We start from the raw sequence: 14,225 nt of genomic DNA, 5'->3' as shown, positions 1-14,225 counted from the left end.
CCATGATTTTTTTTTTTTTTTTTATCAGAGTGATGATTTGATAGCTGCCATGTCAGAAGTGATGGAGACAGATGACCTATTCAGCCTCCCTCACTATAACATACCCTGGACGAAAATTTGCAAGAAGATTAAGCATCGTAGTGGAAAACAGTGCCGTACCCATTGGTTGTACAATCTTCGACCTAAACTGGTACAGGGTGGCGAACACGTAAAACAAGTAGATGCTACGAAGTTAATAACAGAAGTATATAACCTAGAGGTTGAAACAGAATGTGAAATAGACTGGGAAGATATGCTGGAGAAAATGCCGGAAGCAGGGACGCCGCAAAATTTGATTCATCAGTGGCAAAGATTAAAAGCCATATGTGGCGTAGATAGCATGAACTTTGATCAAATTCGAGAAAAATTAGCTGAATTTTACAAAACACATGTCTGAAAATCCATTACATCCATTGAATGTGTAGACAGCATGGACTTTGATAAATTCCCAGGAATATTATTGAACTAAATATTATCTAAATATCTGTCGATTTAGATCCTGTTGGCAGCATGAACTTTGATGAAATTAGAGAAACTTTAGCTGGTTTTTAGTGTCCCTTCCAGTGAAATTAGCGGGATTATAGGTTTTCTCTTTTTCAGCTGTAGCTAGAGATGCTACAATGCCAACAGCATATAATACACTGGCATGAAGCACTAAAGTATAGAATTATCTTATTAATACCAATAAACGAGAGAAAAAAATATAACAGTATCCTTAAATGATTGCTTATACCTATTAAGGCAAAAAAGATTATAATTATAATATAGCAATTTATTCTGTCTTGACATTGAATTAATAAAGCAATTTATTATTTTATCACATTCAGTTCAAATAATAAAAAGCTAAGATAAAACTTTTGTTGGATGGTGATAGCGTGATATGAAAATAAACAGCAGCCTATTGTTGTTTTCAATCCATCATCATAAAAAATAGTTCTTTTGTCGGTAATGTAGTATCTGTACTGTGTATCAATTAATTCACAGTTGAACAGAGAAAAGAACTAATTATTTAAAAAAATAGAGTTTACATCTACTTACACGAGTGGACACAATTAAGTGTTGTTGGGGAGGAGGGAGTGAATATTTGTATAACTAATTAGACATGAACATTTTGGCCCTGTCATGGTCAAAGGCGTTTTGTTTTGCCTTTGATCATTGATCTATATCTGTCTGCTTATACCAACTTGAAATTTTGGTTAAGAAGTTGCCATTAGCTCATTAACAGTGTGAAATGCTGATATTTTGCTTGAAAATGTAGCCAAATTGAACTATATTAGATAAAAAAAAATTCAGACATGGGTTATGTTTTAACTTGGTTTTTTGCATTCATTTTCTTTTCTGTCCAAGCTGAACTGGGATTACATATTTTATCAAGGAATTTTCCTGCTTTTAAGTTTATTTAGTTATATGTTAAGAACTCGTGCAATGTAATAAAAAAACAGGACAGCCATAAGTCACATTCACACTGTAATATTGACATGTACAGAATCCTGGACTTGTCATTTTGAACTGATTTTTTATCCAAATATATATAATATGTTGTTATCCCGATATAACCACACTGTTATCTCGTTATAACCAATAACCACACTGTTATCTCGTTAAAATAACAAGATAGTTATCTCATAACAATTAATATATTGTGATCTCATTAAGATAATATTGTTTTCATGTTAAAACAAGATAGTTATCTGTTATTATAACAAGATAGTTACTTACAAACAATGTTGTAAACAAAATGACATTGTGTCATTCCTGTGAAATGCTATTACATGAACCTGGGCGAGGTTGTAACCTGTAAAGAGAAATATTTTGTCAGAAATTTTATTTTTTTCACAATGAAATCAATTATAGAGCTACGAACATGTATATACACTATATGTACATCAATGGTCTGTTCAGCTTTAATAATTCTGGAGAATTCCACAGTAAGTACCTTCACTGGATGATAATTAAGGGCATTACATGCCATGCATACAATATTAATGATATTGCATTCTTTTTCCATTTGAGAGAAAATATTGTTTTTATTAGATTTTATACCAATGTAATATTGCAAAATATCAAATCATTAAAACTGTTATTTTTTCATCGCTCTGCTGTTATTTTTAGCCTACCATTGTCAGTTGTTCAAATCGCCGTGTGTCCGTGGTCCATGGTCCATTATTGGTCTGTCTGTAATCAATCAATGTTATCATTATTTCTTGAGAAGTACAAGCTTAATATGTCCGTTTCCCTCCAGTCCTTTGTTGACCGCGCATGATTTTGAGTCTGATCCGAAATATAACGATGGCCGTCTTGAATTTTGACAGTTAAAACTTTGTTTCAATTTAAAACAAACGACTTCTTGTTGATAACCAAGGGGCCTATTGGCCTGATATTAGATCTGAAGCATCTAGAATGAATGTTCAAATTAATGGCATGGACCAACTTTCAAAGTCACAGGTCAAATATGCTTAAAATCTTTCAACTACGACTTAATAACCAAGATACCAAGATACTTGATATTGAGCCAGTATACACTGGGGGGGGGGGGGGATACAAAATATTTAGATTAATAAACTTAGCATACTCCTATATTTTGATGGTAATCAGCTAAGCATCCACATAAACGACCCAGATCTACTTCAAAGTGAATTAGAGGCGATATAGGGCCATTAACAGCTGTGGTTGTTAAAGGACGGTCTTTTGTGATGAAACAGGAAATACCATCATATGACGCTGAACACTACTTATGGACAACATTCAAGAATGCTATCACAAACACCATCAATGAGAATATCTCTGGAAAGCAGTAGACAAGATACTGACCCCAAATAAAACTCCAAATATATAATAACACGAGTGTAAGACGGTCTTCCAAAAAACAGAGAACTATTTTACAGACTGCTACTATTCAAGAAAGGCTTGCATCTAATATCACCAAAGCATTCTTAATCAAATTGCGGCAGCATGGTATAGCCTGGGCGTATCACGAGCGGTAACCACGCCAAGAGGACAGAAACTACTAGAACGAATATTCATACCCTGCCTACACTTCTCATCTGTCAGAAATTGTCCGTCCGTCGTCCAGAGCTATGTTATCACAGCTAAGAAACTACATGATGAATCTAGCTAGCAGCAATGAACCTTGTTGGGACTAAAAGGACTGGACACGTTCCTACGACCCAGAATAGAAAAAAATAAGTAATCATGGCCAGGGTCCGTCGCCTATGCAATTTATTACTGACTAGTGGCTTGGTTAATGGCATATAGATATACCAGATTGTGTCATGTCTCGGGTCAGACTTTTTTGCAGATGACTGCCTACTCTACCGTATGGCTCACTGAGAGATTGTAAGAAGATATAGGAACTCCTAGCCCGAGTTTCCTCTGGCCCTGACACCATGTCTGGTGTAACCCGAGTTTCCTCTTGCCCTGACACCAAGTCTGATGTAGACAGACATGGTGTCGGGGCCAGAGAAACTCGGGCTAAGGAACTCCGAGACATAGACCAGAAACAGGGACATGGAATTGAATACACGCAAACTTAAACACTGCCACAACCTCAACGACACCATCCTACAGCAGGCTGGCTGTATCTGTGTTAGCTTCATAGAAATGGTAAAAGTGCTAAAATGTCTACCAAGGACTTTCTGGGAAGGAAGCTGTGTAGCTTTCACAATATTAAAACAAGAGGTTAGTATAGATACAGACCGTATCCGACCCATAATGAATTATGGAGGAATTGTGTGTAATCCCTGCTAGCAGGGCTGATATTAACAAATATTTACATTTGCTCCGCATTTCCCCATTGACACAATGCTAAGAGGCAGTTGCCACCATACGCCTGTAACACCCAGTGCCTCAGGCTATAACACCCAGTGGGTCATGTGACATTAAAAAGGCGGGATATTGTTTTGTTGGTTCAGTTTTTTTCAAAGTTGACGGAAATGGTAAGACAATGTAAATATAAGTATGGCAGCAAGATGTATGGTGGGCAAATGTAGCATGGGAACCCGTAACAATTGATAACTGTTCCCTCTTCAAGAATGACACTGACATTTGCTATATCTGCAAAATTACAATGCACTGAAGGACTCGCCCAAGCCATACCATCCTAATACCTGAAACCTTAGAAAGTAGAAACGTTTACTGTCACAGAGCCAAAACTACAGCGCCACATGCACTCGTCATAGCCAAAACAGCAGTGCCCCTAGCACTAATAAGAACCAAAACTGTAGCGCCACTAGCACTTATCAGAGTTAAAATCACAACGCCGCTAGCTAGCATTCATCAAAGCCAAAACCACAGCGTAGCCAGCACTCATCAGAGCCAACACTACAACGCGAATAGCACTCGTAAAAGCTACAACAGCAGCACAACTAGCATTCTTCACCAAAACCACAACGCGTCTAGCACTCATTAGAATCAAATCCACAAAGTCATTAGCACCCATCAGAGCCAAAACCAAAGCGTCACTAGCACTCATCAGCACCAAAACTGCAGCACTACTATAACACGTAAATGCACTTCCGAAACCTACAGCGTTAAAGGGACAATTTAGTCAAGTTTGTTTACTTTTTTATCATTTCACAAATTATTTCATGAAAGTGTACTTCAGTTCTCCTTATGAACTATCCTTGGTCATATATTGATACAAGTTTATGTTTTCCATGCGTTTTTTAATTAATTGTAAGGGGGATCATAATCGTATAACCATACGATTTATATGCAAATGAGCAAGTCGTCTCTACACTCTTTGTATACATGTGTGCAAGCACAGCCCAGTCTCGTGACTGTAAACAACCTTGGTTTGCATTTGAAGCTGTAAGCGGATATTTTAACTATAGGTTGCGGGTCTCGTACCAAACGTAGACAGTGAATGGATAAACAAAATATATGGAGAATTACTGTTAGGACATGAATATAACAGATGCGAGTTTTTCGAACGGTTGCGACAACAATGAAGAAGTTCATACAGTTGCGAGCGAGTTTGCCGAGACTTGACTTAGATCGGCCTACGGAGTAATGTTGAGTGCGATATTTTTGTTCTGTACAACTTCCATTAGATCTAATTCCATTCGTACTTGTTAAAGTATTGTTCTGATTACATCATGGATGAAATAAATCACCCAGATTGATGTTAGCGTTTGTTTGCATTCGTACACAAATGAAAATACAATCTTTTTCTGCATACGTATCGGCCGTATACATGCATGTGTGTACACAATAACTTGAACACGAATTCCCGTTCGATGACCCTGGAATAAACCTGTGTTTGGTCGTTTTGAATTGTCAAAACAATAAATCATTATTAAATCTATCAATTATAATACATGTAACAACTGTTTGCCACGCATGTTGTTAAATCGAAATCCAAAGAAATAAGTATACATCGGATCTACCGTAACAAGTTGCACTATATTTGGAGCATAGCTATATTTTACGTGGGCTTTCCCAAAACTTAAACTGACCATAATGGACATTGGCTACGTAGAGATAATTATTGACCGCAAATGTTTTTGTCTGGATATATGTTTTATCGTTTCTGTCTGAATTATAAAAAGCATGCTTGACTAAATTGTCCCTTTAACATATCCCAGCTGATTACTTATTCAAGGTATTCCCCCGCTGATGTCATAATTTCCTTCTGCTAACGGGGAAAGAAGGAAAACAAAAAAACTTACCACACCGGCTTTCGGGAGATATAGATTGATGAGGACCGTGAATAAGATTTATCGTCTCGAAGAATTGATGTCTTTATGTCTGGTTCCGTTGTAGCAGCCATTTTTGAGGAGAGAATTGAACATAATTTGGGTTTGATCAAGGTTTATGATGTCATATGCCTGAACAGGATAAAATATAGGAGAAATAAAGATATAGCAGTTTAACATTTATTAAAGGAGCATTTTTGATCCTGTATTTCATGAAGTTAGATAAGGTCTCTCACACACGATTAAAGACATCTTTTTTATTCAAATGTCGTTAGGCCTAATTGATCATTAATCTTTTATAGAATGAGATTTACATTTTGTCAAAATATTCTTCCTTATACATGGTATATAAGATATTTATGAAGAAAACTAAATGTATTCATATGGAATCCAATCAGATCTCTATAAGATATCGCTTTATTAAAATGGGGATCGACATTGCTCCTTGAAGGAATGTTGAGTCGGCTTACTAAAGGAGAAGCACACCAACCGCCTAATTTAGTCAATTAAGTATAATTATTGATTAACAGAACATTAATTATTTATGCTTATTGTGAACCGGTGCCATAATTAATAAGAATTTAAGCGGTGCGTGCATGTAAAGTCCAGTGTATCGAAAAGAAGGTAAAATTGTCATTAAATATGGACAAAGACAAAGTATATTCGCAAACTTTATTCCATCACAATTTAATGTATTTCGGATATTTGGTCATTACGTAGGAAGATTGTACACAGGACATTTCCAATGTTGCCTATAATGTTAGTTACACATTTCTGTAAAATGGTCCACAACATGTGAAATATCAGTCCACCCCGGCATCCGTGATAGTATTGTTCTTTTGCTGTAGGAGCCCAGACGACCCTGAAAGACCAATGAACACTCGACTTAGACTTAAATCACGTGCTATATTTGACACTTGAGTGAGTACATATCAAATAATAACATTGTGCAATTTAACTGTCACTATAGTGTACCGCTCCACAAGTTATAGACGCGAAAAAATTCTACCCGGCATGCATCACTGTTCTTGGCAAAGCAGAAGACACTTTCTCTACCGGAGCACCATGACTTATTCCCCTTGTACTGTTTAGGGGTCTCCATGTGAACCGTTTTTTTTTTTTTTTTTTTTTTCGTGTTTTGACTTCGTTTTATCCATTTTATTGATTTGGAATAATAGTTTCGTCATTATGTCGGTATTTGCTGTTTTTGGTTTTCAATTTGATGTTTTAATTTATTTATGTTCACAATTACTCAAATTTTGATAATTATAATGGAAATTACGCCACCGTATGCTATTCACCGTTTTTGAAATTCATGACTACTAATGAATTAATACATGTCCCCTACCGGCCCCCGCTGAAATAGTAACAGTAACCTTGACCTACAAAACCCTGAAACTCAAACTTGATATATAGCTACGCATACTGAAGTTACATACTAACTTTCACAAACTTTCACAAACTTTCACCCAAGTCTGAAGTCGGTACCGCCAAATTGAGTGTAATTTTCACGGTTTACTTAGCGGATCAACCCTTCATCTGTCAGTAGCCTGGCAAGTGTTGGAAATGATTTAGTGTCTGCATCAAATAAAACAATACAAACCACAAACTATAAGGCCTGTATGCTTAGGTGTTCGTACCTGAAGACAAGGTTGATTCGAAAGTTGAGTCACAGATGTCGCACACTGACGATCACATGGAAACTGATCCTGGGTCGTCGAGCAATTAGTTTTAATATCTTCTATGAGATGAGACTGCAGGTCCTCCTGGAACTTCCTGAACTCACAGCCTCCCATGAATGGCTCTTAATGATATATTTTTATAAACATTTCAAACAAACAACTTCTATTTACATAATAATCAACATATCTGTGTACCAAAACAATGGCGCAATAGGTATTTATGTAGCTAGAGTCAGAAGTCAATTCAATTCATTTTATTGACTTTAAGCTTTACAGCTCATCAGTACATGTCACATATATACAATACAATAAATTGGCGGTCACAGCGATATAGCAGTGACATAACAATACCTGTAGAGAATGGACATCTGTGAAATTGTTTTAAATTATATCAAGTTTTTCCTTAATTGTGTGGCATCATATACATACTTACATAACATTGTTAAATCTTTGAAGTTAGTTGTACTAATTAATTGTATCATCTTAAATACTGATGGGTTTTTTCAAATAATACGTCTTAATGCATCTTGATCTTAAGGCTTGAAAGTTTGGACAAATGAAGAGGAAGTGATATTCATCTTCTATGTCACCAGATTGACAAACTTTACACAAACGTTCACTTCTTCCAATATTGTGATATCGACCAGTTTCAATGTACAGAGTATGTGCTGAGAGACGTAATCTACTAAAAGCAATTAATTCTATTGCGTTTTGTTATATATTTACTTAAATAATGTTGTAGTGATATATCATCTACTACAAGTCTATACAAATTACATTTTGAGGAATTCTCCAATATTGCAAAGTCAACACTTCGGAAAGAGATATTTTCTCACTCCAAATTAGACTCATATAAACATGCGACATAATTTAAGACCTGGGCCTTACAGCTATGTACATAGGCAACATAAAAGTAAATATATGTGAACACTCACTCACAGCGACATCACAAAATTTTAGCTATTTAAAGATAAGATGATATTTCTTATGAAAGAAGATTATTTACAAAAGGATGTCGTCAAATCAAATCATTATTTTATATGCATTAGCGAAGACAGAACCTTTTATCACATGTTTATTAAATTTATTCTCATAATAAATTATTTTATATGTACAGTAATAATGTCTCCTAAGCCAAATATCCCCGAGTGTTGATGTATTTAATGTTTTAATGAAATTATGCTTGTATTTTATGTATATTTTATCAAAACATGACACTTTGATAAACATATCTGAATATGAATCTGTTAAATTTGTTAAAAAGAAAGAAAAAACACTTTCACGCGCACATTAATTTATCATTATCACGCGCAAATGAATTGATTAATATCCAAAGGTGCAATTGAATCAACAATATGGCGGTAGTGGAAAATCAAAATAAATATGTATTCTCTTTTTGGAATCATTCCTTTGTACATCTATATCGACCTAAAATTCAACATACAATATATCCGGCTGTTCCAAATAGCTTATCAAATTGAAACATCCAAGATATGAAAATCCAAATAATTTAACTTAAATTATAGTTTCCATGAAGCGTGAATATGGAAAGTATTATATTTCTCTGTGAACCTAAACATATTTGAATAACTAGTATATTTTAAGAAATGTGAAGCAATGCTTATATGCAGCTGTGGAAAAACAGTCTGTAAGTCATGCTCAAGAATGGCTTTTATTCAGGACGTTAAGAAAATTGCTCAGCGTGAACAACATTGACTGAATATTCTTTCGAAAATCGATTCAAATTTCAACTGGTTACCATAGAGAGATTTTTAACGTAATAATGTTGAAAATATACATATTACTCGAAATAAACAATAGTTTGGCAATTAAACAAAAGGTGTTAGTTTTTGGTGTACAATAAATCCAAAACCGTTTTCCTTATATGCTTTATATAAGAAAGATAACAAAAGTAAACTGTATAGGTAATTCGTATGTGTGTTCTCTTTCACATGTAAAACCTGGTTTCTAAGAACTTACAACATAACTTAGGCAGCCATCATTTAAAACATTATTAATGTTTTTATATACGAAATAGAAAGTAGATTAACTCACTTGTTTGATCCATGCAATTCATGTCGTATTCGTCAAACTGCAGACATTGGTCAAAGTTTGGAACATTAGGAAAGTAAGTCACGAAGGCATAACACATTTCCGCCTGTAATACACACACACGGCTATAGCCTTCAATCTCAAACTATTCATCTACACAGGCATATAAAATGTATACATGTAGATAATCAAACAACCTGCCGTTTCCCACTATATGATGATGTGAGGCGACTAATTAGGAAATTCCTTTAAACCTGTGATGTAGTCTATACCTAATATAAAAGTAAGCATACTGTACCATTTGCTCTTTAATTCTTTGTTAAACACCTTTCATGCAGCAATTGTCGTTTTGTGACTTTCTACAGGCGGAGAGTTAGCAGGGCACAGCCACTCCTTTTCTAAGAAATCTACCACCTAATCAGGATTTTATCCTGGTAATGTCACGTTCTCAATGTGGGAGTTGGGATATTGATATTAATGTACAAATATGAAAACTTGGCATGAGGTTGGAAGTATAATGATAAAAAACTAAGCTTGGCTCTTACATCAGAACCCTCCCCGAAATATAATGAATGATTTCTCTTCCTGGCTCCTGTCAACGAGTCGAATGTACAGGTAAGGCGGAGTTCATCACCTATTGGTAAACAAATTAAAAACAATAGATAATAACGGTAAACAAATTAATGGTAAACCTAGGTATAACCATCTTAAGTCCTAGGGAAAAACCGAGGGTAATAGGACCAAACAGTTATTATGTAATAAGCTGTTCATAACGTCATTCAGTTTGCATACATTAGCTTTATAGAAAATTAATTCACCAGACATGGAGCCCTGTATACCTATATAGTCTAGTAATTACTGTAGGCCTTAAATTGTTCAATTGCCTATAATCAATGAAACAGCATTGTTGAAAATAGCACCATGGCAACTGTGATCACATGGATACCATATTATCTAAAGTTTCACATCTAAAAATACTTTTATGCACCACAGATAGCATAGGTCATTTTGTATTCGAATACAGTTCATGCAAAGAAAAGCCAGTATACGTACAAATTGTATTTGTGAATAAATTATGAAGAAAAAAACATATTGTAGCTTGATAACACCTAGTGTTAATTGTTGGAACAATATTCAAACTACATCCTTATCAAACTTTGACAGGCTCTGGTAGACGTGATACAATGTCGTACCTGGTCTTATTTCGATGGGTGGGTCATGCACATGGATTGGTGAGTTTTTGTAGTCGTATTCCGCGTCATAAGCTACCCTCTTTAGGAACCTGCCATTCCGATATACCTCCAGGAGACCATGGATACCTACACAAAGAGATTTTAAATCAGCAGCTGTAGTAACTTTTTCTCTACTGCAATCCGCCGTCCTTGAAGAACTTCTGTATCTCGAAGCCATTGGTACCATGAAAACAAACTTCGAGATACCCAGATTATTCAAGGTATTTTTGTATATTTTACATAGAATTTTTACCGTCGGAACCGAATATATGTATTTACTTCGAGTTAAACAGGGCCTTCTATTTTTCAAGTTCGAGATATCGAGTTTGTTAGTCAAATATAGAATTCTGAATGTATTATTGCATAACGGTTTTCGAACCTAGCGTCCTCCTTTGATAACACGACATCTTGTATTTACGTTATGGTATTCAATATTGTTTCGTTATAGTACCCAAGTAATGCATGTGGATATAGGTCCTGGTGAGGTACACTGGATGCGGCAGCATGGCGGCCGTACATGTGCCACTACAGCCGCCAGACTCGTTATGAATTGTGTGGGGTGGAATGTCAAGGTCTTGTTGTCCAATCTGAACATTCCCTACGTCATACTGACGTAGTCTGTTGGTGTAGTAGACCCTCATTCCACTATTATCTGTGAACAAATGAATCTATAGTTATCTCAAGTTTTCAAATTCTATAGGTTTAAAAGAGAAGACTATTTTCTTAAATTGCTCTGTTTGAATTGTCACCTTTCTGCGGGAAAGTCACGCTTTGATTTGGTGTCAAATAGTTTCTTCTACAACACTAGGTCTTTTTGTCCTCTTCTGTGCTTCTTTCATTCAATAATACATTGGCAAAATGAAGATTTTCAGGGAAAACTTTAAAAGTACCAGGGGATTAGGATTAAATGTTCCGGGGTGTAAAGCGTCTTTTGTTTAACCGGCATCTAAATCTAGATGTAGATGAAATCAGCGAGCCTACAGTTGCGACCATAAAGTGTTATAACCTTCATCTACCTACGTTCGTCTTTCAATTACTAATATTATAAGTATTTTTCGTTAGCAATCTCAGAAGTCGTATTTACCTGTAAGGTTTGCAGCAGACATTTCGTTGTTCCAGTGAATCTGTAGGGACATGTAGCCATAACTGTCTTTGCCAAACCGGACTCCTGCATTGTGTGGTGTGTATATCTTACCGTCGACTCCCATTGTCCACTGGGCCAGCCACGACGAACACTGGGCATCGGCGCCCGAACACTCGTGAGGGTCCTCAAACACAATGGTATCAACATAGGAGTTTGACCCAAAGAAGAGCCTTAATGCAAATCTATCTAATTAGATTACATATTCTAAGTAATAGCTGTGATACGATTTGTGTCTTGTAAAAGTTCTTGTAAAATAGGAGTACATACCTGGGTGTTATCATGATGTAAACAAAAAACAAAAAGGACAAAAAAAAAGATTTAAAAAAAATTAATAGTTTTAAATGGCATGTTTTTGTAGACCATGTACTCTTACTAGAATACACATGTACAGTCTACTGAGAAAATGGTATTTATAGCTTTAACAGTTGCTGTTAACAAAACAATATATTTCAGGGCCCAGTTGTTCAGAGGCTGATTTGTGAAAATTTCATTTTTCCTTTACTTCAAAATCTATGTATATTCCTTAATATAGACAGGTAGGAAGAGAATGATGAGTGTTATAGTTTCATATAACATTGTGTCGAGTTAATTTTCCAGCAAAAATGATTTTATCGTGATTTTAAAATTGTTGTTAAACTGTTATTAACCTCATCACCTTTGGAACAACTGGTCCAAGATTGAAAGTTAGAAATGTTTTTGTTGTATTTTTTAAATGTAAATATTTGATTTAAAACTGAATAAAATGTCTCAAAACAACATATTCCACTGTCAATCCTCCAAAACGTTATTACGTTTGTCTTAATGATTTATATAGATTATTTAAACAATGTTAAGGTGTGACATTGAAGCACATGAAAATTCTAATTTCATTTTGAAAATACAACCTATGCTTGATAACAAATCAAATGTTTTCGTCCTTCCAGAACTCGTCAACAAGGATTAGATTTAAAAAGGACGGTGAGATCCGTCTGATGATGTTTCACTCTCAGATATACAAAATGTATGGTAAACATGTAATTGATTAACCGGACGTGATGATACTTTGTAGGTTACGGAATTATCTAAGTTATAACATGAGACTCCTACCATGTCCTGTACGTCATAGGCACAGCCAAACAAAAGCATGTGATGCATGACGTCAAGGTTAGAGATCAGGGGCTCGAACGCTACAGCGTGGAACGTGTCGGTATCGGGTACCTAGAGAGGAAAACGGGAATATTCGTATTACATAGAAATTTTGTCAATGTATATGCATATACCATTCATATCGTATGTCGTTTGATTACATAAAACTGCATTTTCTTTAATGTGTAATTACGTACGTATAAATCATATATTATTTTTGTCCTGTTAAATTATTTTTCCTGATCTCCCTTGGCATTGTGAAGTCCCTTAATATGCAGTGAAGCTTTGTTTACTCAAAATAGACAATTGGCACATAGGGCTAACCTTGATAAGGTTGCCGGATTTATTACATGAATTGAAGAAAAAAAGTATTTCTAAGCCTCGTAAAAGATTTTTGAGTGAAGGTGCGGCAACAGATACCGCCAAAGACATCACGAATGGAGTGATGACGCCGCCACCCAAATCAAGTACGACAAATGGTATCATGTGATATTGAAATTAAGAGTAAAAATACACGTGCTCTGGTAAAGCATGTCGTAAATACTAGGGTTATATCACATAAAACATCAAATTCGATTAAATCGCTTTATTTTTCAAGCATTGTCTTAAAATTGCGTGATTATTACGAAATATTGATGTTGAGCTGGAAATACGAATTAAAAAAACATTTTACAATGTTTCTCTGTATTCTCATGAAGAAATTGTTTGATGAATGCTAACTATAAACATGTACTTTACCTACTTTGAACTTCTGACACACATAATGAGTTTTCTTGGTCGGAACTTCAAGCATGGGAATTCTTATATCAAAGAATTTGATATCTGCTTCCAAAGTCTGCTCACATACAGCATGAGGTGTTTGGCCACACCATACCAGCATTACTGTCATAAGTAGTTTTATCCTAGAAAATAAAAATAATATTACAGACAGTTAATGTTCAATTTTTAGAAACAATTGTACTTTGTTGAGAAAGAAAACTTTAATAATGGGGGGTGGGGTTGTGGGGGGTGGTATTGAGCGACTAGAAAAACAGCAGTGACAGTCCATGTATTACAGGTGAGAATAAGTAGCATAGGTAGAAGGCTATGTCCACGCCATGTCAGCTTCATTGTTTGTTTGCTTGGTTTATCGCCCCTTGAACAGCCAGGACTATTTTGAGGCGAATTATCCTTGTTGTAGTTGGTGACAGTAAGGTTGGTGACTACCTCAATGATAATCAGGAGCTGTCGATGATCAGTGGTTTTTTTTTTTAAA

General features: G+C 35.4%; 2 protein-coding genes across 3 annotated transcripts; one reads left to right on the top strand and one right to left on the bottom strand.

The window, feature by feature from the left end:
- Positions 1-28: 28 nt before the first annotated feature.
- LOC117319630 (cyclin-D-binding Myb-like transcription factor 1) lies at positions 29-2,130 on the top strand (the record flags this gene model as incomplete). The annotated part of the gene is given in 1 exon segment (XM_033874403.1): positions 29-2,130. A coding segment is annotated over 1 exon segment (408 nt), but the record flags the coding sequence as incomplete, so codon positions are not given.
- Positions 2,131-6,405: 4,275 nt separating this feature from the next.
- Positions 6,406-13,908, bottom strand: LOC117319629 (dopamine beta-hydroxylase-like). Of its 2 annotated transcripts, XM_033874401.1 has the most exons (9): positions 13,713-13,905; positions 12,932-13,042; positions 11,786-11,969; positions 11,153-11,353; positions 10,663-10,788; positions 10,015-10,103; positions 9,473-9,575; positions 7,376-7,539; positions 6,406-6,597 (listed from the first exon to the last, which is right to left on the bottom strand). In XM_033874401.1, the coding sequence occupies exons 1-9, from the start codon at positions 13,857-13,859 to the stop codon at positions 6,496-6,498; spliced, it is 1,227 nt and encodes a 408-aa protein (XP_033730292.1). In that variant the 5' UTR covers positions 13,860-13,905; the 3' UTR covers positions 6,406-6,495. The 2 variants fall into 2 exon arrangements, with proteins under 2 accessions (XP_033730292.1, XP_033730293.1); XM_033874402.1 differs by lacking the exon at positions 11,153-11,353 and having other exon boundaries at positions 13,713-13,908.
- Positions 13,909-14,225: the final 317 nt, after the last annotated feature.

Source organism: Pecten maximus, unplaced genomic scaffold (genome assembly GCF_902652985.1).
Source record: "Pecten maximus unplaced genomic scaffold, xPecMax1.1, whole genome shotgun sequence".
NCBI lineage: Eukaryota > Metazoa > Mollusca > Bivalvia > Pectinida > Pectinidae > Pecten > Pecten maximus.
The sequence above is the reverse complement of the archived record's forward strand: the minus strand, read 5'-3'. Positions and strand labels throughout refer to the sequence as shown.

Coding starts and splice junctions, on each gene's coding strand:
- LOC117319629 (XM_033874401.1), bottom strand. CDS start 13,859: ATGACAGTAATGCTGGTATGGTGTGGCCAAACACCTCATGCTGTATGT. Junction 13,043..13,712: donor ATGTGTGTCAGAAGTTCAAA/GTAGGTAAAGTA, acceptor TTTCCTCTCTAG/GTACCCGATACCGACACGTT. Junction 9,576..10,014: donor ATTTCGGGGAGGGTTCTGAT/GTAAGAGCCAAG, acceptor TGTGTATTACAG/GCGGAAATGTGTTATGCCTT.